Source organism: Dermacentor silvarum, chromosome 9 (genome assembly GCF_013339745.2).
Source record: "Dermacentor silvarum isolate Dsil-2018 chromosome 9, BIME_Dsil_1.4, whole genome shotgun sequence".
NCBI lineage: Eukaryota > Metazoa > Arthropoda > Arachnida > Ixodida > Ixodidae > Dermacentor > Dermacentor silvarum.
In genome coordinates, this window is record NC_051162.1 from 147,868,773 (window position 1) to 147,893,998 (window position 25,226).

The window sequence follows — 25,226 nt, forward strand, 5'->3', positions numbered from 1 at the left end:
GATGCGGAAGCAAGAACAGCTATTCCTACAGCCGTCGAAGTAAAGATTCCTTACTTTCGGAGCGATGTAAACTCTTTGTTGACTACGCTCATGAGAGATTGCACAGCACATTACTGGGCTCAACCAGACCATCGCTACAGGCACCTGCGGGAAATAGACTCTGGCAGCACTTTTAGCCTCCCGGCTTTTAGCCTCCCGGCGCAGGAAACGTTTATATGCCCACTTCCTTTAATATTGTGATTAGCGAAAGGCTGAAGAATGAGAAAGTTTAATTCCAGACAGAGGTCCAGTCGGCAGCTGCCGTATTGTATTGCGTACTGCCGCTTGATACACAGCGGCATTGCTACATAGGCCGCCTCTGTGGCGCTGGCATCGCTCGGGCGTTCACCGTCACCTGATGTCATGTCTATCCTGCTACGACACATTTCTCCCCACCAACACTGTTGGGAGTCATTGATCACGCCGAGTAGCATACCATGGGTTTCCTCTAGTTTGACCATCGCGTTCTGCTGGCTCTTCTGGAGAGTACCGCTCACGGATGCTTGACTGCTCCAGACCCACTCGTGCTTGCGGCGGTGGCTGAGAGGTTTGCTGTGCTGCTTAAGACTCGTTCGCCGACTGTTCTTTAAAGGCGCTCTCTAGTGTGGCCAACTCTGGTTGGGGCGACATCGCTTAGGACATGCTGCCTCTGCTATCCCTAGTGGCCAACGACTGCGTGAGTGACGACGCATTGCTAGTCGCTAGACCCGACGATGACCGACATTGCAGGATGTCGCCATTCCTGCTCCAGGTAGTTCCGTCTTCTAGCCCCACTTGAGCCAGGCACGCACTTGTAAGCAGGCCCCCCGACGACTGTAGGATGCTATCGGTCTCCTGGGGCGCTATCGGAGATCTTCGTTTGTTTCGCGTTCTGTTCAGTTGCTGCATCGTCACAAAGTGGCACTATGCAAAATTTGTGACAACGGCAGGGAGAGAGCAGCCAATCGGCAAACTCGCCGGACGACTTCGTTGTTTTGGTGACGTCAAAATGATGACAGGCTTCAGTCAATCATTTTGATTCTGAGCACGTAGTCTGCTAGGAGCAGAACGCGACGTGAGATGTGAAGTTCGCGCCATCAACCACTCGCTACGAGACCGCCTTGGTACGTCTCGTGGCGTCTCGTGGCGTCTCGTGGCACTCGCTACGAGACCATGGCACGTCTCGTGGATTGTATTTGATCCAAACAGCGGCTGCGGCTACGGAATGGTTTACGCTTGCCGATTGGCTGATCTCTCACTCCCATTCTCAAAATTTTGCATATTGCCAATTTGTGACGTCGAGGCAACTGAACATAACGAGAAACGACCAAAGATCTCCGATCGCGCTCTTGGTGTAGAATTTCAAACCCAAACGGCGTCTTCGGGCTAGGGCAGACCCTCTGATCGCGACGTCCTATCATAAAGTTCTTTCTGCTGCAGCTGCTTGAAGTTCCCACGTGAACGCAGGTCTGGCTGCAGCAAGTATAAGGATGTATTCAGGCGATGACCTATGAGAAGTTCTGCGGGACAGCGGCCGGTAATAACATGAGGGGATGTTCTGTAATAGAATAACATCCTGCCTATCTTTTCGAAATCCCCAGGTGGTGCATTCTTTAACTTGTCCTCCACGGTCTGCACAACTCTTTCGGCTGCCTCATTTGACGCCGAATGATATGGAGGTACAGTGATCGGCCTGATTCAATTTTTTGTCATGAATTGCCTGTATTCAGTGATGACAAACACGGGATCGTTGTCGCTAACCACGGTGGACGGCAGCCCATGTGTCGCGAACACATTCCGCAAACGATGCACAGTTGCTCGCCGGGGCCAAGGGCAGAGGCCGATGGTCGCGGCACTTGCCAAACTTCAACCCCCTTGGAAAAAGCGTCTACTACGACTAAGAAGTAGAATCCCTGAAACGGCTCTTGAAAATCGACATGCAGTATCGACCATGCATGCTTGAAGACTAGCCATGGTGTTAACTGGAATGACCGTGTGGCCCGTCGATGCACCTGCCACGTGGCACAACGCGCGACCTTTTTCCCAATCGCTTTGTCTAGCCCGGGCCTCCACACATGTCTTCTCACTACCATCTTCATCTCGTCTGTACCCGGAAGCATTTCATGCAGCACATTAAGTACCGGCCAGCTGAGTGACTCGGGAACGACGACGCGGGAGCCCTAAAGCACGAAACAGTCTTGCAGAGAACCTTCGAACAATCGCTTCTCAAGAACGCCCCCCCCCCCTCCCCTCTGCTTAACCGGCAATGGATTTCCACTCCATAACGCTTCCCGGACAACCGACAGAACCGAGTCCTTATTTGTGACCCGTCCTCCCGTTTCGGAAGACAACAATGACGGGTACGAGCCTTGCTGCACGAATACCTCTCCTACGCACAGACCCTCCTTGCCTGGGGCACCCGTCAATGGCAACCAGCTGAACCGGCCGCAGCCCCTCGCTGACAAGAGTCCAACAGCCATCGTAACAAAGTATAAGTTAGCTGTCCTCATCCACTCAGGAACACGGCTCCTTTTTTTCTCCTCGGGTACGTCGTTGGCTATGAAATAGTGCTCCAATAAGTCAACGTACTCATCCCAGTCCTGGCCCCCTCTCCGATAAATGGCTTGCGTCTTCATTCCTCTGCTGCTGGATCTGTTGCCGTTCCAAGGTCAAGTTGCTTTACCCTTGTCGCCAATTGTAATAGGCCAAAGGCTGAACAATGAACAAGCTTAACTTCGAACAGAGGCTTAGCCGGCAGCTGCCGAATTGGGTGGCGAGCTGCCGCTTGATATCTCGCGGCATGGCTACATGTAGGCTACCTCTGTGGCACCTGCGTCTCCCGGTCACCGCCACCTGACGTCAAATGCGTCCTGCTGCGTCACAATTATTAGGCATATATTTCAGAACACAGCATGAAAATTTTAAACAGAAAAAAGGTATGCACTTCCTATCACCAATGTTATGAGAAGCATTATTTTTGCAGATAACTGGATATCCAGCTTCGTTTGGGATTATGCAAATTGTTAGCAGACGACACAGCGTTTCCGTGCGAGATGACCAGTTGTGTTCGTGATGCGAGCGTGTGTGACGACAACTGCATAGTGACGGCACGACGGCGACAGTGCGACGACGATGTCGATGGCGATGAGATGACGACTGATTTGTGATACTGGAGCGAAGAAGCGTTACAACCTCTTTCGGTACGACCTGGCTCGGTCTGGAAGCTGATGACGTGTCGCGTAGTATCTCAAAGCGCTAGCTGCCTCAAGGAAATTATTAGGGAAAGTAGGTCGATTCCGAAGCTATAGGTGCTATGCGACGTGACGCATGCACCAATTATTTGGAAGCACTAGTTGGCACGAGAGAGGTGTGCGTGCGTGTGTGGCCTAATGGTACGGCAAAGCACCGGCTACTGTTCTGGAGGACACTGGTTCAAACCGAATGTTTACATTGAGCACGTAATATCTTTTTATTTAAGAGTCCCAAAGCGAGGTGCAGCAGGCACATACCTACTTACCACACAGTGCCCTGTGTGAGGCAAATGAGTGTTCGCATTAAAACAAGTCGGAGACTCAAAATGTGAGTTCATTCGCATTCGAATCGACTACAACCTCGTCATGGATATGACAGATGGCCACAAAGAATAGAACGTTCGCGCACCCATCTCCAGGTACTCGTCGAAGAGAGAGAGTGTGTGCCACTGCGCCAGCACGTAGTCAGCCTCCCAGCGAGCCACTGAGCCTTTGCGATCGCCACTGTCACGGGCCATGTGATCCCGCCGCCAGGAGCGCCACCAATTCATGACCAGTCTGCGACAGTTTAACGAAAGAGAGAGAGAAAAGGAGGTAGCTCGAAACCTTGCCTTCAATCGATGGCTTCGTCCCGAACATGAGCACTGTAGCCTGGTTCATTTTTTCACCTCCTATATCCCGTTAATACTGCTATTTGTCGCAGCAGAGGGCTACTAAAGTACTGTTCGAGCACGGCTAATTTGAGCACGACAAACATGCACAAGCGACTTTAGCAATCACAAGTGTTAGCGGTAATCCTGTGCTGTAATCATATGCTGTTATCGGTTGTAATCACGTGCATGTGATTTGTGGATCTCCAGGCTAAAATCTCTAGCATCTCATTAAACCATCTTTCCATCTCTGTGTCTGTGAGTCTCCCTCCCTATTTCTTATAATTATAGGTCGCTATCCCCGATTTCCCATTCTAGGATAGCAAATCGAATTTTCCATCTGGTTGACATCCCTGCATTTCTTTCTTTAGTCTTGCTATTTGCCTTCGGTCACCTCATATATCGGTAACACTGCGCCTATCGCACTGTTATCGCGTACTCAATGTGCTAGATTTTCTTATTTGGGGCTGTAATCCTTGTCTGTATTTCAGCTGGTCAATGCATGTAATCCACCTGCATACAGAAGGGCTCGGAGTACGGCAGTCACAAATCCAGAAATCGACAAGTGCACTTACAAGTTCTGTGTTAGTCGTTCACGTGCAGACCTTTATTGTAGTCAAAGCTTCGCTAGGAAATTGTACGGCCAAAATCAGAAAGCTTTTGTTTGTGCGAATTGTACGTCAGTTACCGACATTTGCATGGTTACGAGTCGCCTGCCATTGTTCGTAGGAACCTCTGCAGCGTACGACCCGTGTCAGGAAAACGGGCCTATCTTTTCTATGCGTAAGTGTTTCGAAAGCACCCTAGAGATTTGGTTGCGCACCTGACCAACAGGGACGGTCACCACCCATTTTGGCCCTCTTGAACGACTGCACGGCGTGTCTTCCTAGCCGCACGGCGCAAAATTCAACCATGTGAGTCATGCGTGTGCTCATTGAATTGCAGCGACACACAGGTTTAGGTTGGAGGCTGGTAACAGTCCTCCGTACAATAATTAGTTTAACATTCTGCTGCCTGTTCTCGTCGACACCCCTAACATACCACTACTTTTCACATTTTTTACCATCTATGTCGAGTAGCAGGCAGAAGAAATTTTGGCTCATGAACGACCTCTACGCCTTCAGTGAAATTTCTTCTCCCTTTTATCTTAGGTAGCTAAGAGAAAATCGCTAATTAGCAATGCGATTGTGTGAGCTATGGTGTTGGCTGGCTAGGTACACATTTTTACATTGAAAATAGACATGTCAATTGAGAACTATGCTGATTTCAAGGAAGGCCACTTTCAGGCAGAATAGGTCACATTGCTGCAAAGTACGTATTCCTTTTAAAGTGGCGTAGGCTGTTCTGTGCTCACCTTTCCTAGACTGGAAAGCCGATGACAATGTTAGGTGTAGACTTGGCTAAAACACCTTACAGACCATACGAATAAATAATGTCTATTATCTCGTCGTGACACCATAACATACTCGGATTGCACCACGAGCGTGCAAGGTGTTGTATCGGTGCAGCTAAAAGCAAGATTTCTCGTTAAAAAGGTGACTATCCGGGATAAAGGATAGTAGAAAAAGCGGCAAGAAATGGAGGGCCAAGTCCAAAATGACAAATTTTGCTGATCGTAGAAAATTTTCGGCGAAAGTGCAAATTTGAAACGTTGATGCACGAAAATAAGCCTGATAAAGAAAGAGGCACTTGTTTAGCGTGGAAGGTAAAACAGCAGCCAAATTTCCAACCAGAACGGGTTGAAGGGTGGGGGAGGGTTACAACAGCAAAAAGGAAAGAAAAAGAAAAATTGCGAGAAAAAGAACCCACAATAAAGAGCGATGAAAGTGGAATGCTCACGGTTGTCCGATTTCCTGAATATTGTTGATGACTTGTTTGCCCACCATGACTATTGCCAGTTGAACGCACACTTCGTACAGGCAGCCACCTTCGCACTGAAAAACAAACGCAACAATAGCAATTTTCAGGTATTGCTTCCTATAGATGGGCATGTGTTAATACCTTGACCACTGGTCGCCTTATTAAAGCTATATGTATATTTGAGAATTACACTGAACTGAGTACCGACGGAATCACTCACGGAGTAGTAGAATACAAAAAAAAAAAAAAAAAAAAACGGGAGCAAGCATTCGTGTAACATTGAGCGCGCGTTATCGGAACACCCTATCTGGACGCAGAGTACGCAAAACCTGTTTGTGATCAAGACCATAAAATGCACACATGACAGACCAGAGCGGAAATTTCAGCAGCCGCCGTGGTCGCTTAGTGGCTATGGCGTTGGGCTGCTAAGCACGAGGTCGCGTGATCGAATCCTCGCCACGGCGGCCGCATTTCGATGGGGGCGAAATGCGAGGACACCCGTGTACTTAGATTTAGGTGCACGTTAAAGAAGCCCAGGTGGTCCAAATTATTCCGGAGTCCCCTACTACGGCGTACCTCATAGTAAGACCGTGGTTTTGGCACGTAAAACCCATTAAAAAAAGACATTTCAGCACTCAAGATATAGTGCTATCTCTGCCTACACATCCCTCATGCAAAACTGAACACATTCAGTCTATGCCCTCCTCGCTCTCCAACGCACTCTATCACTCACTGACGTACCGAGTCACTCACTCACCTACTCGGCCACAAGTTCAGACTGTGAAGTTTGCTGGTGCAAAGAGACGATAGCATATCTTCTGTGTGATTGTCGTCGTTTTAGTGCACAAAGCAATGTACTCAGCACCACGCTCGACAGCCGTCCCCTTAAGCCAGAATTCTTGGTCCCAGCCGACGTGGGCACGAACTGCTTTAAAAGTGCTAGTATGCTTTATAAAAGAAACAGGACTTATTGAAAAACTATAGAATGTGCGAACTGATACGTTCCTTTTTTCTTTATTATCTTTTTTAAATCTTTACTTGTTTTCCAATCCTTTCTGCCCTTACCTCATCCTCCTGTGCAGAGTAGCCAACCGGACACTTAACCTGGTCAACTTCTCTGCCTTTCACCTCTTATTTTCCTTCCTTCCTACTCGTGCACTCAATACTTTCTTACTCATTCACTGATTCATGTGATTACTCACTCGCTGATCCACTGGGCTTATCCACGGCCTAACTGCCAGACGAGTACATAATCTAGCACGGCTTCGCACGAAAAAGGTATTTTCAAGTTCTATAAGCACAGTGCTTTTGTGAGAATGAATGAGATCTCCAACCAATTCTGTTTCTAAATATCCATACCTCTAAATAAAACGTCTTGCTCAAGAGTTACGCATACCTTGTCCAAGCTGTATCCAAAAAGTGTTCCCTCCTTGCCAGGGTGGCCGGAGAATCTGAGTGGTGAAAAGCAAGGCGTTATTCTGAGTCTTCTGTGCGTCAGCTGACTTCACAACGCACATTTTCTTCCAAATTAAAACCTAGCAAACAAGAACAAATAAAAAAAAAACGATAGACATTAACGATTCTTCTCGTTTGACTCTGAATTGCGACAGGAGCCTCTTTCCGAACTTACTGCAAATGCCTGAAAGTTTGCCAAGGTCCTACAAGTCACCGCAAGATCCCCGCAAGCACATCGCAAACTCCCCAAATTCTTAGAACAATATGAAAACTCCAACCACGGCCGCTCAGCATTGTAGGAGCGGTCATGCTCCTACAATGTGCAAGAGTAATTAACAGCAACAAAGCACGCTTAATGGCTTACGGAACCGCAATGCTGTAACCCACTTAGTAAGCAGCTTGTCGTGACAGTGGTGTGCGTAGACGAAGAAAAACCAAGAACTTTGGCGGTGCTGCCATCTAGTGCTGCAATGACGTACTGATGGATTAAAGCGGCCCTGCTACCACACGCAATGAAAGTGCTTGGACATGAAGGGAAACGCTTCAGGCATCTCTTCTGGCAAGAAGGCTTCCGAATCGTTGTTTAAAAAAATGACGAAGCATCAACAACGAACGCGACTGATGTCCCAAAAACCTGTACCCAATATTTCGAACGCGAGAACTTCTCTCTTTCGTTTTCCTTTTCTGCCTGGTTCCCCTTCCCTCATGTGGTGTAGGGTAGCAAACCACGTGCGGCTTGGTTAACCTGCCTGCCTTTGCTTTTCTCTGTCTCTCCATACTAATAAAGAACAAAGCTCTCCTCCCAGGGCTAGCAACTTGTCATGGTACAAGCTAGTATTGTGATTCTGATTCATGATGACGACGACAATGATGATGCTGCTTCGGCCATTTGAAATTGGTCACCACTCAACTGAATTGGATCAAAGCGAAGAAGAATGACCCAATGTCCCGAGTGACAATTAGTGGTGGCCCTGCGCTAAATTTGTAGCGCAGCTGCAACTCGTCTGGCACAAGACCGGCCGCGGTTGATCTCGACTAGAATGATTTGCATTAAAACAAGCACAGAAGGATGTTCGTAAAACGACAGCGCTACTTAAAATTTTAACTTCGTTAATGCTATTGTGAGAACATACTGCAGTGGTAGCAGCACCGATGAACGCCATCATATAGCTGAGCTAATGTGCATCCCTGGCAGCAAGAAAAGCATACGCTCTATAGGATGACTTAGACAACGACAGTGTTTCGACGTCATCATCATCAGCCTAAAATTTTTTTTAATTATGGGGTTTTACGTGCCAAAACCAGTTCTGATTATGAGGCACGCCGTAGTGGGGGACTCCGTAAATTTGGACCACCTGGGGTTCTTTAACGTGCACCTAAATCTAAGTACACGGGTGTTTTCGCATTTCGCCCCCATCGAAATGCGGCCGCCGTGGCCGGGATTCGATCCCGCGACCTCGTGCTCAGCAGCCCAACACCATAGCCACTGAGCAACCACGGCGGGTCATCCTATATTTATGTCCATTGCAGGATGAAGGCATCTGTCTTGCGCTAGCCGATGCCAACTCGCGCCTGCAAATTTCCTAACTTCATCACGCCACCTAGTTTTCCGCCGTCCTCGACTGCGCTTCTCTGCTCTTGGGATCCATTCTGTAACTCAAACGGCCCACCGGTTATCCATCCTACGCTTTACATGGCCTGCCCAGCTCCATTTTTTTCGCTTATTATCAATTAGAATATCGGCTATCCCCGTTCGCTCTCTGATCCACACCGATCTCTTCCTGTCTCTTAGCGTTAGGCCTAACATTTTGCGTTCCATCGCTGTTTGTGCGGTCCTTAACTTGTTCTCAAGCTTCTTTGTTAACCTCCAAGTTTCTCCCATATGTTTCGACATACCTTCCTTTAAAGAATGCAATGTATATCAGCGAAGAGTATGTGTTGAGGAAGGTAAACAGGAACATCTTGAACGTGAAGCTGTCTTCGTACTCCCGTTGCGTCCTCGGGCGTTCTGAAAGCAAACACAGACGACATTAATCCACTCAGGCGCCGAACACTGATGTTCTTAACAAAACGTAACCTACATGGACATATTTTATTGGACTACTTTTTGGCGATAGCACGGACTGCGCCACTTGCACCTGCTTCGCGGAGGACTAGAACGTGGCGTTACAATCATTACAATGCTATGCGGAAGCCATGATACGCCAGAATAATATCGGAGGAGTAAGGCAGTATACGTAAGCTATCTGTAGCACTGTCGGATAAAATGAATATCGCATAAACGCAGTAGCTCAGTGGCTACAGCGTTGCGTTGCTGTGCTCGAGGTTGCTGGTTCGATACCGACCACGGCGGCTGCAAATAGATGGGGGACAAATGCTAGAACGGTCGTGTGCTTAGATTTAAGTTCGTGGTAAAGAAGCCCAGGTGGTCAAAATTAATCCGGAGCGCCCCCTAAGCCATGCCTCGTAATCAGGTCATGGTTATGACAAGTAAAACGGCACATTTTGTTCATCCTGAGGTTTGTCGTTTAGGCTGCGACATAAATATATACATATATATCAGTGGAGGGCAGAATCCCAGGATCCGTCAGAGAAATAGCTTAAAGAAGAGAAGCACGTAGCAAAAAATAACTCAAAATTATTTATCGACTGTAACACACACACACACACACACACACACACACACACACACACACACACACACACACACACACACACACACACACACACACACACACACACACACACACACACACACACACACACACACACACACGTATATATGTTGCATTCGAGTAATAAATTTGCGTGGAAGTCTGCCTGGCGCTTGTCTAGTTCCCGCACTACGAATTTGTGTCATGAATCCTCAACTAGCTCAGTGCCATACCTTTTCGCAGCGAAACGTCACTGCTTAGGGTGCACTGCCTGATTCTTTGGCGAGACAATTTACAAACTGCAACACTTAATTGTTCGAGAAAATTTCAGTGCACGAGCAGCCTCCGCACATGAAAATATGGTGCAAGTACGTTGTAAAGACATGAACACTTTATAAAATGCCTAGGTATGTATGTGCGTCTGTGGGAGAAAATGTTGCAGCACCTCGATGAAACGGACCTCCAATGCTTAAATTTAGTTTCATACTGAAGTTATGGCGCATGGCGACCCAAGTGGGAAAAAAAGAACGCTGTGCTTCTCTCGGCTATCGCAATTAAATTTCATTCGTTCTGAAAACCGAAGAGTATGGTTATTTTTTCAAGCCGCAAGAGGCTAGTCTGCATGGTCTACGAAATGTACTCGACTCATGGCCGCTATTAGATACGGACCCTTTTCCTGGCATCACTCAAGTTCCCCGACCATATCAAATCGCCGTCGCATCCCAATTATGGTGCGCCGGGGCGCATCAACCACGTTACCGGACCCCTCAGACAGGTTGGCGACCTCACCTCCCGTGCCGCACGTCGAGCTATTGTCTCCCCCCTGCTTGACTCTTCTCGAAAGTGCAACGGGAGGCTGGAACGGTTCCAGGTAGTTGACCTTGGTCCCGAAAAAAAAGCGGTTTTGCAGCACTGAAAGGTCGTTCGAGAACTACCCGTCCCCTCCAGCGGAGCGCTTCCAGGCGAGGAGGCAACGCCGGAGGCAAGTCAACGATAGGACAATGGAGCCCTTGGAGCGTCCCCATTGGCCGAATATGACGGCACTTGCACGGGCCAATACTATAGGAGGAAAATGACGACCCCTGAGCTGGATCGACGACTGGCCGAAAGTGACGTGACCCTCCTCCACGTCTGCCAGTCTGCCTCCACGTCCCCCAACTCCAGCAACCAACGCCTGCCAGATCCAATACCGCATGTATATTTGTCGGTGTGCCGTTCGCTGCCCATTTGGATAGACGCATGTAAGCTTGTCATCGTACGAGAAATACAACTTACCAATGTCTGTCAGCCGCGTGGCTATTTTGCTGTATACCTGCGCAAAAAAAAAAAAAAAGAATGCAAGGGGCGTATGCAATGAATCAGGGCACCTCCAAAAAGGTTGGACAGGTGGAAATGAAGTCTACCATCAGTGCTACCTTGAAAAAAAAATAGAACAAACGCGAACACAGAGGCCAGATTGAGGCACAGATCCCAAATACAATCCCAAATACACTGGGAAACACGCAAGCAGTGCGATTCTAGAAGATAAGAAGTAGGAGCACAAATTCAACATTTTACCGAGATGAAAAGTTCAATAATCAAATGGAGCTGCTTGGATATATTCATGGTTCCTTCACAAACTGGTTCTCGTTTCTGTCTTCACAAATGTTGTGTTTTTGGTTTTAACGTGGTAACTCATAAGAGACCCCCATTGCGCCTGCACACAAACAGTTCTTTTTTTTTAGAATGCACACTTCACAAGTGATTTCCCTGCATTTTTCTTTTCAAATCGTTGCCCGCAGTATATCTATTACTTTGTGCAGCAGTATCATAAAGAATACGGACAGCTGGTGTCACCTGCAGACGCGTATGTTTCTTTAAACAAAGATTTAAGAAATGCTTCTTGACAGCCCACTTTGTTAACTCGGATTGTGTGTAAATGTTTCGGTTGCACTCTATCTCCGGCCCTAGCCACTAGCATCTAGAGACGCAGGGAGAAGAGAGAAAGGAAAAGCGGGGAATATACGATTATCTAGAGGCTATAAACGTTTCCCGTGTCACTTCTATGTATTCTTTACTGTCAGTACAACCTTCCGAAATATTTTATTTAAATCATTAATGAAGCTTCCCTTTATTTTCAATCTCTTTTATCTGCTTTTCTGTTTCGTCACATTACTATAGTACGCACCGTACTTTTGTTTTTGGTTTTCATTTTTCTATTGCTTTATTTCGGTAATGCACTTACTGTGCTTAGTCTCCACCCAATCATCCGTCGACCCAACAGTGTGTGTACGTGCCATGTTTTCGCCTATATATCATGATCATGATCATTATAATCATGACATCTCGTGCTATAGAGAACTAAGGCAACCTCATGGACAGTTACATGTGCAGCGGTCGTACCCTGTTCATGAGCAAGATGATGACCAGGTTGAGCATCGAGGCCGTTACCGCCGTAGTGACATGTGCTAGTGCCCGCCAGTTCTGGTCTCGAGACAGTAGCGCCACCAGAATGATGCGGTAGGCGATGATGCCGAACACCGTGCATATCACCAAGCACAACTGCGAGGAGCATCACAAGTAACAGTTGCAAAAAATTACGTGAAATTACAGGAGATTAACAGCTCAAATTAATTCGTGGGCTACGAAAAAAGCTCTAGTAGGGGCTTCGGAATCATCATCGTCATCATCGTCACAACCACCACCACGACCAACAACACCACTTTACCCTAGTGTTTGTTCACCGCAAGACGTAGGCCTCTCCCTGTGATCTTCAATTACCCCTGTCTTGCATTAGATCACTTCATCCCATGCTTGCAAACTCCTAGTCCTCTGGCGTCCCTGACTGTGCTTCCTTTCTTTTACCATCCATTCTGTAACTATGATAGACCATCGGTTATCTGCCCTATGCACCTTACTTGTCCTGCCCAACTCCACCTTTTCTTCCTAATGTCAACTAGAATGTCGGCTACGCTCTAATGCACACTGCTGTCTACTTGCCTCTTAACGTAACGCCTATAGTTTTTCGTTCCATTGCTCGTTGCGGTATTTTAACGACGGAGCTGTTTAAGCCGACCGTTAGTCTGCGCAGAGAACGGTAAATGTGGGCCGATCCTGGCGGTCATGCAGAAAGGGTCCAAGCGCAATGGCACCTACCCCTGTGAACTAGCGAAGCTGTTTATTCCTCATCATCAGCCTATATTTATGTCCACTGCAGGACGAAGGCCTCTCCCTGCGATCTCCAATTACCCCTGTCTTGCGCTAGCGTATTCCAACTTGCGCCTGCGAATTTTCTAACCTCATCATCCCACCTGACTTTCTGCCGTCCTCGAATGCGCTTCCCTTCTCTTGGTATCCATTCTGTAACCCTAATGGTCCACCGGTTATCCATCCTACGCATTACATGGCCTGCCCAGCTCCATTTCTTCCGCTTAATGTCAACTAGAATATCGTCTACCCCCGTTTGTTCTCTGATCCACACCGCTCTCTTCCTGTCTCTTAACGTTGGGCCTAACATTTTCCGTTCCATCGCTCTTTCTGCGGTCCTTAACTTGTTCTCGGGCTTCTTTATTAACCTCCAAGTTTCTGCCCAATATGTTAGCACCGGTAGAATTAAATGATTTTACACTTTTCTTTTCAACGAGAGTGGCAAGCTCCCAGTCAGGATTTGCCAATGCCTGCCGTATGCACTCCAACCTAATTTTATTCTTCTGTAAATTTCTTTCTCATGATCAGGGTCCCCTGTGAGTAATTGACCTAGATAAACATATTCCTTTACAGATTCTAGAGGCTGACTGGCGATCATGAATTCTTGTTCCCTTGCCAGGCTATTGAACATTATTTTTGTCTTCTGCATATTCATCTTCAACCCAATTCTTGCACTTTCTCGATGAAGGTCCTCAATCATTTGTTGTAATTCCTCTCCATTGTTGCTCAATAGGACAATGTCATCTGCAAACCGAAGATTGCTGAGATATTCGCCATCGATCCTCACTCCTAATCCTTCCCAGTCTAAGAGCTTGAATACTTCTTCTAAGCATGCAGTGAATAGCATTGGAGAAATTGTGTCTCCTTGCCTGACCCCTTTCTTGATAGGTATCTTTCTGCTTTTCTTGTGGAGAACCAAGGTAGCTGTGGAATCATTGTAGATATTTGCCAAGATATTCACGTATGCCTCCTCCACTCCTTAATTACGCAATGCCTCTATGACTGCTGATATCTCTACTGAATCGAATGCCTTTTCATAATCTATGAAAGCCATATAGAGAGGTTGATTGTACTCCGCAGATTTCTCGATTACCTGATTGATGGCATGGATATGGTCCATCGTAGAATATCCCTTCCTGAAGCCAGCCTGTTCCCTTGGTTGACTGAAGTCAAGTGTTGTCCTGATTCTATTGGAAATTATCTTGGTGAATATTTTATGCAATACTGAAAGCAAGCTAATGGGTCTGTAATTCTTCAGTTCTTTAACGTCTCCCTTCTTATGGATAAGCATAATGTTGGCGTTCTTCCAGCTCTCTGGTACACTTGAAGTTGTGAGGCATTGCGTATAAAGGGCCGCAAGCTTTTCAAGCATGATATCTCCTCCATCTTTGATTAAATCTACTGTTATTCCATCTTCTCCAGGCGCTTTTCCCCTGGTCATGTCTTTCAAGGCCCTTCTAACTTCATCGCTAGTTATAGAAGGAGCTTCTGTATCCGGTTCATCACTATTTCGAATGGAAGAAGCTTGGCTGTTTTGGCTACTGTACAGGTCAGTATAGAATTCTTCTGCTGCTTTTACTATGTCATCGAAATTGCTGATGATATTACCATGCTTATCTTTCAGTGCATACATCTTGCCTTGTCCTATGCCTAGTTTTCTTCTTACTGATTTCATGCTGCGTCCATATTTTACGGCTTCCTCAATTTTTCCCACGTTATAATTTCGAATATCCCTTACTTTCTTCTCGTTGATCAGTTTTGAGAGTTCAGCGAATTCTATCTGATCTCTTGAGTTGGACACTTTCATGTTTTGTCGTTTCTTTATTAGGTCCTTTGTTTCTTGGGAGAGCTTCCCTACAGGTTGCTTTGGTGCCTTACCTCCCACTTCAATTGCTGCTTCTGAGATCAGCCTAGTTACGGTTTCATTCATTAGCTCTATGTTATCTTCATCTTCCTGTTCTAAAGCTGCATATTTGTTTGCGAGCACCAGCCTGAATTGGTCTGCTTTTACCCTTACTGCCTCTAGGTTGGCCTGTTTCCTCTTCACTAATTTCACTCTCTCTCTCTTCAAATTGAGAGAAATCCTAGACCTCACTAACCTATGGTCACTGCACTTCACCTTACCTAACACTTCTACATCCTGCACTATGCTTGGATCGGCAGAGAGTATGAAATCTATTTCATTCCTTGTTTCTCCATTAGGGCTTTTCCAGGTCCACTTCCTGTTGCTGCGCTTCCTGAAGAAGGTATTCATTATTCGGAGCCTATTCCTTTCCGCAAATTCTACTAACATCTCTCCTCTTGCATTCCTAGAATCGATGCCGTAGTTGCCAATGGCTTGCTCACCAACCTGCTTTTTCCCCACTTTTGCATTGAAGTCGCCCATGACTAAAGTATACCGAGTTTGCACCTTTCTCATTGCTAGTTCAACATCTTCATAAAACTGTTCTATTTCTTCATCATCGTGACTAGAGGTTGGGGCATAGGCTTGTACTACCTTCATTTTGTACCTCCTATTCAGCTTTATTACGACGACTGCTACCCTTTCATTAATGCTGTAGAATTCATCAATGTTGCCCGCTACGTTGTTATGCACTAGAAATCCTACCCCGGATTCTTTCTTAGCTGGAAGACCTCTGTAGCAGAGGACGTGGCCGTTAGTCAGTACTGTGTAAGCCTCACCAGTTCTTCTAACCTCACTAAGGCCAATAATATCCCAGGAAATGCCTGATAATTCTTCAAATAGTCCTGCTAAGCTAGCCTCACTCGAGAGGGTGCGCGTGTTGAACGTTGCCAGGTTCAGTTTCCATTGGCGGCCTGCCTTGACCCAGAGATTCTTAGCACCCTCTGCCGCGTAGCAGGTCTGACCGCCGCCTTGGTCAGGTGCTCCGCAGCCACTGGGAACTGAGGGCCATGGGTTAATTGTCGGAGTCATGAGGGAGGGCTGTTTAAGCCTAGCCCAAATACGTGGCCAATACCTTGTGATAGCCAATCGATAGCCAATCAATAGCTAATTGATAATCGACAAATATTCAAAAAATTCTCGAAAATGCTGGGGATTACTTGGTAGTGCTTAGCCTAACCCAATTACGTGGCCAATGCCTTGCGATAGCCAATCAATACGTAATCAATATTTGATCAATAATCAATAAATTCCGGGATGACTTGGTAGTGCTAGGTGCCGATCAGCTCCGCTGTTTATTCAGCCTTGCGCCTATAGTGCAAGCTACGCTAATTTTTAGCTCCTTCTCAAGCATCTTTGTTAACCTCAACGTTTCTGTCTCACTTCTAGGAAGCAATGCCTATATACTTCTCATTTTCACTTTCAAGAATAGCAATAAACTGCCGGTAATGACTTGGTAATACTTGCCATTCATAGTTCAAGTCAATTTCATTGTTCCGAAGACTTCCTTCTCATTATACGGGTAGCGTGTGGCTTTGGTTGGTAACAACTTTATCGATAGTAATGCAAAGCTTTTGCCCACGGGGCCTTAGGTCTCCCACGTGGGGACGTCGAGGTGTTGCCTCGCCGCCGCCTCGCGGGCCTGCTGGACGGCCCAGAGTTGATCGCCGAGGCTGGGGCTGCGCAAGGCAGTGTGGCTAATTGGCCTAAATAAATGGGTTTGTGCGCCCAATCCAGAGGCTCACTGTCAATCAAGAAGTTTCATTCTATTGTCTTTCGACCACCCGTTCTCGTTGTTATTTTATTTAAACGTGCGCATAAATGTGAGTACACAAGCGTTATTTGCATACCGCCCTCTTAGGAATGGGGCCCCCACAACCGGGAATTGAACCCTGGACCTCGTGTTCAGCTTCAGAACAACGTTGCCATTGAGTCACCACAGCGGCTTGAATTCATAACAGTTTGGAATTTTTACACCGAAAAATCGTCAGATGTCAAATGTTCGCCGTTCTGTGCCCGTACCGGTGTGGCCCTCCGTGTTGGTGGGGGCATTGGTGTTGCAGGAGGTTCTAGCCTCGCAGATGAGGCCGGCAATTTCTCCGCCTGTAGTGCCTCTTTCTGGATATACAATTTGTCAGCACATGTCTGAAAGTCCACTGTCGCTAATAAACATGAGACGAAGGTTTTAGCAGCCCTGTTCCGATGATTTGGCGACCTTCTGGAAACACCAGATGTTGTGCGCAGTCGTGTGGGAAACCTCTTCTTCTCATAGCGTCGTGTAGAACTTTTCGCTCAACAGAGTAACGCCGGCACGACCACATGAAGTGCTCCACGTCGACCATCTCTCTGTAGTCTCCACAGAGCGGGGAAGGTGTGCACCCAGTCTACATGCCCAAGTTGCCGTGTATGCTGAACCTGTTCTGATTAAAAAAAAGTAGGGTGGCCTCCAAACGCGGTAGGCTCTTGATCCCGCAGTGCTCTTGTAGTGGCATCCTAAGTTTCCGAAAATGACAGCAAATGGCCTCCTTTGTTAGTTAGCAATTTGTAAGTACTTTCACTCTGGAGGGCTTGATTACGCTACAGGTGTGGTAGAATAAACTTTTGCATTTCTGGAAAGGCCAATATGGGAAGGTATCAATTGAAATTGGACTGCAAATCCATCGTTCTCCAGGTATTTTAAAGGGTCTATAGATTGTCGAATGGAATGGTTTGACGACTAACCACGCGACAACTGAAGTGCGCACTTTGAGTCACCAAGAATGACTACATTCTGGGTAGTACATACCTTCAGTTTCATCACAGCAGCAATAGCAGATCCCTCTGCGACCATCGATGAAACGAGGCTGTCTAGCTGTCCAGCACACCTGAAGCCGAGCGTCAGAATTCAAAATGCAGCATCACAACTACCTATATCTGTTTTTACCAACCCATCGGTGCAAACTTGGAGGTGGTTCTGATATGCAGGTTCCAAATGTTGCAGCAACAGTGACCGAGCCTTCAAAGTAGAAACGAATCGTTTGGAAATTAGCCGAGGTGCAGTGAGATCGCACATAACGTCATCAAGCATCCAGGGTGGGTCGATTCTCTGGCTTCGTTTAACTTATTGAAAGTGAAGGACATGGAGTGTATTCAATGCCGAATCGAAATGGGAGCGAGGTCTAGCACGGTTTCTTCGATGCAAGGCTTTTCCAATAGTAGACCCACTCAACCGAAGAAATTATGTCAGTAGGGTACGAGGGGCTTCAAGGCGGAGAGGTAGACACTCAGCTTCATCCATTCCTTTCGTGCTTGCTACTGATTTAGGGACGCCTACAGACAAATGAAGGCCTCTCCTGAGGATAATTTCCAAGCGTTGGTATTGGCTTTCCGACGGAGACATCAGCGGCAGTTGGTATAAAATTCTGCTTACAACAAGTGCAGAGTGCAACTTCAACATATAGGTGGGATGATTACCCCAATGTATGCCAGTCATGCGCTTCAGCGCATTCAGTCTTTCTAATGAGGATGCAGCAAGGTAATTCACAGCCCATCGTCAGGTCATTTTGCTGTCCAAGACTACGCCGAAAGAAACAAACACTGGCAATTTGTCGTATAGGAATACTTGCTATATTCAACTGCAGTCGCGTTAGTAATCTACTCAGTCCATGAAAAAGCACACGTGGCCTTCCTATATGATATGGCACGTATCTTGTTTCCACGTCCGCGGTTATGTGTGTTTGTAGCGTAGCATTCACGGGGGACTCCGTTGGAATTTGATCAGACGACATTTAATTGTCATCTTCCTCGAATATCATCCTTGTGTTTCTTTCCTCTTATTGCTTGAAGGATTTGTAGTCGCTCTGAGGTGTCCTCGTTCTGGAGAATTACTGTGCGGCCCCACAACCATTTTTCTTCCTCCCAAACAAACAAGCATCTATGTCTGCCCTTTTGATGATAAATAGCAAGTCAGAGAGGAAGAGTATAGTAATGCATTTGCCATTCACTATCTCCTCAGCAAAAAAATACAAAAAAAGCTCACGAAACGCTCCAAAGTACCTGTCATGAAAATACATACTATCATAAGCTTTATTCCGCATGAAGAAATCGTGGTCGAATTCCTATTCTCAGTTTATTCATTAGGAAAAGTGATTCCTGCCTTTAATTATCAACATTATTGTCAACACCCTTTATTAAACCGGTAAACGTGTAGAGGACGTTACACAAGAGATGAAAAAAAAAAAACAAGGCATACAAACCTGAACCGAATGCGGAGGGCGAAAGTTGAACTGGTGATGTAGTTCACTGGTGCAAAACATTAATTGGGCGAGCATGTTTTGTTAAACAACACTTCAGAGCTCCGAATGAATACAGATTGTACCAACTCTATCATATTTTAATATTTCGTTTCACTGAACTACTGGCAAGGCCTGAATACATTAAAGAAAGAAGCGGATTTAAATATATATATATATATATATATATATATATATATATATATGCACCTGAGATGACATGATTACGGAATTAAATTATGTACTAATGTCTTAATCATGTCCAGGGCTAGTTCGCTTTGCAGCTAATTATGCTCTGCACACAGAGACGCGAAGTACAGCTGTACGTAATCAAGTTTGCGGTAGCCATGCAACTGGTTTCACAGCAGTATGAAAAACCAACGCGGCAAATTCGCAGACAACACCACGTGCGCCACAAGAGTTGGTGGTAAACAGTCAAAACGTCTAAAATAGGGTAATACAACTTATGAAAAAATACCAGGCACACGAAAAATTCCTATGAGCCAGACTTTGCAGATCGAGGCTGATTCCTTGCGACAGTTTTAACCTAAGTATAGACGAGGCCGTGACAAACCCTGTGAGCTGAGACGAGAAATCACAAGGCTGGTTCTCTGCTAATAATGTTCATTTTGTAGAGAGAGAGAGAGAGAGAGAGAGAGAGAGAGAGAGAAACGTGGTGGGAAAGGCAGGGAGGTTAACCCGAAAAGATTCTGGTTTGCTACCGTGCACTGGGGGAAGGGGAAGGGGAAATGAAAGGCGGAAAGAATAGGGAAGAGAAAAATGTTGTAGAGAAGCCGAAACAACAGATGATTCCTATTTGTCCTGCCGCTGTTCCTGTGTTTTATGAAATGGTATTACGAAATCTGCTTCGCACTTTTGGCTCCTATTAATTTGTTTTTGTAACATTTTATTTGAAAACCCCTATTCTTGGATTCGGTTCCAAAATAGCTCGGGACATTTTATTGAAACCTGTAAATTACTTTCCAGGGTATAATACAGGTAATAAGATAACACAACTTACAAAAGAATACCAGCACTGCAGAAAGGCCATATGAGCCATACTGAAGATCAAGGCTGACTCCCTGCGACAACTTTAACCTGACCAAGTATGGGCGAGGCCATGGCAAACCCTGTGAGCTCAGACGAGCAATCACAAGGTTGGTTCTCTGAGAACATTATTATGTTCATTCTGTAGAAAAGCCGAAACAACAGATGATTCCTATTTGTCCTGCCGCTGTTTCGATGTTTTATCGAATAGTACTACAAAATCCGCGTCTCACTTTTGGCTCCTATTAATTTGTTTTTGTAACATTCTCTTTGAAAACACCTATTCTTGGGCTCAGTTAGAAAATAGCTCGGGACATTTTATTGAAACATAAAAAGCATTTGCCACAGGTCTTTCTTGTTTTTTTTTATTTTCTGCATTTCCAGCATTTTAATTTTGTATGTATATGTGACGACGTACAGCGCACCCACTGACTTTGGTTATGTTCTTCTGCTTTGTTGTACCGCAGGAAGAACGACAGGGGCGCAGCAACGCGCATTAGACAAACACACAGCACGCACTATAAGTATAAGTTCGTTGTTGTCACCACAAGATTATCAGCTAGATACCCCCCCCCCCCTTCCCCCCGAGGGTACGTGCTATAGACTTTCAAGTCGGCAACAACAAGGACAACATAAGAGAAGCAAAAAGAGCTGGTGGTTGTTTGGTATGATTTTTAACAAGTACAGTGAAGATGTCAGTAGGAAACTTTCCTGTAGAGTCTTTGTGTTGCCATTGTGGAAATACAGCGCTGCTGTTTCATAACAGGCTTCTGATATCGTACTCGTTACCGCCTTTGTGCTTTAGCACTAGAGAAGCTAATTTGCGTTTCGTGTGTAAGCGCACAGGCGTTCTTCTTTGTTGTAACCATACTGAAAAAAAAAACCGTATTCCCCATAACTCCTACATCCGATAACATCAGATGACATATAAGAAAAGCGGAGTTGTGTATGGGATCCTGTATGGCTCATATCTGATTATTGAATATGGGAGTTATGGGGCATATGTATTTTTCAGTAGGGAAATATTATGGATTTCATTTTCTTATCTTGCCCTATCTTGGTGTAGGTTAAACGCTACACTCACGTTATAGGACTGGCTTTATACCTCTTTTGGAATGACGAGGTGACACCACAGTTCATTAGATAAATGTTCCATAAGGCACCCACCATGAATAGGACGACGGAATTGGCCCCTGATATCCTCATTGCCTTCTCCCAGAAAGGCACGTACGGTTCGTATCTCTGCAAAAAAAAAAGTTACTTCTGTACGTTTTTTTTGGAAAATTATGCAAAAGATACCACGGTGTAAGTGTCGCATCTTAAGGAAATAGTGCGCAATTTATTTATTTATTTATTTATTATTTATTTATTTATTTATTTATTTATTTATTATTTATTTATTTATTTATTTATTTTACAATACTGCAGGCCCTCCTCGGGCCCATGCAGGAGTGGCTACAAAATGAGATATAGTACAAGTGCCTATAGTGCATATTAATGAAAACAAAAGGAAACAACAAACCTTGTTCTGGTATGAAAACTAGAGTACATGGCGAATCAGCTCTGTGGAAAGCCGCAAGGCGGGGGACATTTTGAGAGAAGGGAAATTGTCATGCATCCGGCAATACCACGAAGTTACAAAGAAAACTCCCATACAGGTTTCTCAGAAAGAGAAACTGAGCAGTTTAAAAAAATCGCTTTATCATACCCAGGTACAAAGCCATTCTTGTACATTAGCTATACCATGGGTTTCCTTGGTAGGTTCATGCTACTGTCAGGTAGATGACAATTTTTTCCCTTTCTCGCAACTGTAGAAAAAATGAATACGCAAGATAATACGAAAAATCTAGCAGAAGTCATCGTTCATTATTTTCAAAAGTCAGCAAAAGCACTCTTGCGTGAGCTTAACTGCTGCCCATCTCTCCGCAATATCATGATACATAGCAAACCTCACAGGCATATGCAGCAGACACACTAAAGCGCAACGTCGTTACCAAACCCAATACTAATCCTGATGACGTGCACTCCCCCAATATATCTTGGTGTAATGTCCTACTCAAGCTCTAGCACCAATGCTAATGCCAATGGCGCCAGTGCACACTATAATCTTAGTGTTATGTCCTACTCAGCCTCTCTGCCAACCCTAATGCCAAACCCGATGTAACCTCCCCAATATATTTTGATGCATTCTCTTACCGGCGCTACCCTTAACATGTCTTACAAGGATACTCTACCTATAAACGAAGCTTTCATAGATGCCCACACGTTAATCGGCCGTTCATGGAGATTAGCGGAATATATATGTGACGAGAGAACACTTCCGGCGGAACAAACAAAATGTGACGCCATATCCGTTAAAAACGGAAGTGACGTCATTTCAGTCGTAAAGGCGTGAAATTTGCTTTCGTGGCCTTCCACTGAAGCTGTATTTCGAAATGTCCCGCGATATATGTGGGCGTTTCGTATTTTTGGCACTCAAAACAATGCAGAAAAACGTCAGTCGCACCGGTGTAAAGATCGCACCCATGCACGGAATGCCGTTTTTTGCAGTCCAAAGAAAGCTTTGGGCCTTATATGCTGGTCGCATCTTCGGACGCCAAGCCCATCGGCCAGCGCAGTCGCACGAAGGCAGCTAAAGTGAACAGTTATCTGGTGGTCGTAACTTACTACGTTTGGCGAACACGTAGAACAACGATGAAACACAGCTCGCAAACGCCGCGCCACCAGAATTCAGACACGCGTAGACAAGCAACACAACACAACGTGTAAGGGGGGCGTATAGTAAAACGTGATTTTTTACGAGCGCGCCTTTTCTGCGCACTTCAAAAGTGTATGGAATTGTGATTGGATAGCGACGTGAACGCCCCCTTCTACAGCGGGCGCTGAAAAAGGGGTATTTATTGTTAATGATAAAGCAAAAGAGGGTTGTCCTTTCTTTCCTGATCACATGTGATGCATGTATAAGTGATTAGGAAATTTATTTTTGTTGAATGATATCAAACGAAGAATTAAAAATAACGGTTTTTCTTTCTCAGAGTTTGTTCCCTCCTCGGATAGTCGCGCTTCAATGGTGGCTCCATACCCCCCTCTTTGCTGATGCGAGCGACAATTCGTTCTGGACCACTTTTCACCCGCAGCTTCGTAAACCATTGGGATCGACCTTGTATCTTATTATAAAGTTCCGCTCGGACTCGATGCCAACTCCAACGCGACCAATGTCGCGCTCGAAGCAAAACAGTTCTATACGGCTTTCCACTCATGCTGGAAATAGTCCTTTCTTTCGCGCGTTGACAACAACCGTCACGTCTCCGGCGTCATCAATCTTCATTTTCCTCTGTGTCATGGCGCTTTCATGTTGTCTGCGCGCCTACTTTATCGCTTCCTTTAGCCGTTCACGTGCTTCACCCTTTTTGTCAGCAGTGAGAATGAGCTTAGGTGGCATTTCCAGTGCGTTTTATACAGGTAAATTCGAAGCGAGTATGAGTGCGTAGGTGGCGAACGTGGCTGGCGTGACAACTGTGGGAGCGCTGCAGGTGATGACGTGTGATCTGCGGTGATATCACACTGCGTGCACCGATGTGGCGTGGATGCTCAATAAATTTTAAGGCATAGAATCTCTTTGGGAACCCTCCCGGACTTTCCTGACTGTACCTGCTACACGCTGCTGCTGCTGCTGTCTCGCCGAATAGCTCCTACTTATAAAAAAGAAATTGCATTGCGTGCCCGATGCTTGGTCTAGATGCTCTAACCATTAGGCCACAATCGCACGCATACATCTTTCGTGCGAACGCGAACTCGCTCTTCGAGATGATCGCCATGCGTGTCCCCATTGCATGGCACGGGTACGTGAGAGGGCATCTACGCGCACTCGAGCAGATGCGAAGCAGCTGCGTTTGCACAGCTTGTAGCACAGATGTGTGGTTTGGGCGAGGGCCTTAGGTATGCTCTTGCGCTGATATTGCAATAACAAGGAAGTTAACACAGGTTTGAATACTCTTTACGCATTTAAACAAAGCTTCCCTGTATGTAGATTCCAACAAGGCGCGTCGGTTGGGCAACAATTGTTTTCAAAGAGAAGCTTTCGGAGTGAGGATTCGAGGATCATTACCTTCACGGGTTTGGCGTGGCTTCCTTCCTGGCTGCTGTTGGGTCGGTCGCTATCTCGGCGGATGTATTTGTGGATGTATGTACAAAGTTATGTAAATTATAATTTCACTTCACATTTGCTATCTACAACTTCATCATTGACATCCTGATGATTGATGATGATGACTATTGTGGTTTATTGGCGCAAGGGCCAGATGTGTCCAAAGAGAGCCAAGACGATGGTAATGACTTGTTAGGGGTATATGAATAGTCAATTATATGAACATTAGATGTGGCATGGCTGTAAAGGGGCCTAAAAACAGTCGCTGTAAAATGCGTAAAATCTATACGTAATAAGATTATGGCAATGACTAATGATGTGTACTATAGACATGAACAATGCATTGCGAAAGAATGATACGACTTACAAAATATTACAGATGCAATAATTGGCCAGAAGCACAAGTGCCTAAACAGAGCCCTTGAGACACAAGGGCCTGGAGGCATGCGCTATAAAAAAACTATCACAGCAACATCCTCTGGAGATAGTATGCGCTACGAACTTATTGGGCTAATAAGATGTAGCACAACATCATTCAAGAATGCGAGTAATGCTTTGGTGTTAAAAAGCGGTTCTTTACCAAGAAACATAGCGCGATGTAGAGGGATACAATAGTGATATGCTAGAAGAAAATGTTTCTTTCTTTCTCTTTCGGCTTCCCGACACTTCAGGAGGACGTGGAGGACGGTGAGCCTCTCGCCACATCTACCATAGGTTGGAGGATCATTACCATTCAATAGAAAATTGTGGGTGCCGTATGTGTGTCCTATTCTGAGACGACAGA

At 45.7% G+C, this 25,226-nt stretch overlaps 1 protein-coding gene across 1 annotated transcript in view; it reads right to left on the reverse strand.

Annotated features, from left to right (window-relative positions):
* The window catches only part of LOC119463972 (anoctamin-4), a 142,748-nt gene that overhangs the window by 14,821 nt on the left and 102,701 nt on the right, over positions 1-25,226 (reverse strand). Inside the window, exons 27-33 of the mRNA XM_049655446.1 lie at positions 21,463-21,537; positions 12,271-12,429; positions 11,164-11,200; positions 9,131-9,242; positions 7,176-7,230; positions 5,759-5,853; positions 3,679-3,827 (exon numbers count right to left, since the gene is read on the reverse strand). Of these exons, the coding sequence (XP_049511403.1) occupies positions 3,679-3,827; positions 5,759-5,853; positions 7,176-7,230; positions 9,131-9,242; positions 11,164-11,200; positions 12,271-12,429; positions 21,463-21,537 (682 nt within the window). The remainder of the gene's footprint in view (positions 1-3,678; positions 3,828-5,758; positions 5,854-7,175; positions 7,231-9,130; positions 9,243-11,163; positions 11,201-12,270; positions 12,430-21,462; positions 21,538-25,226) is intronic.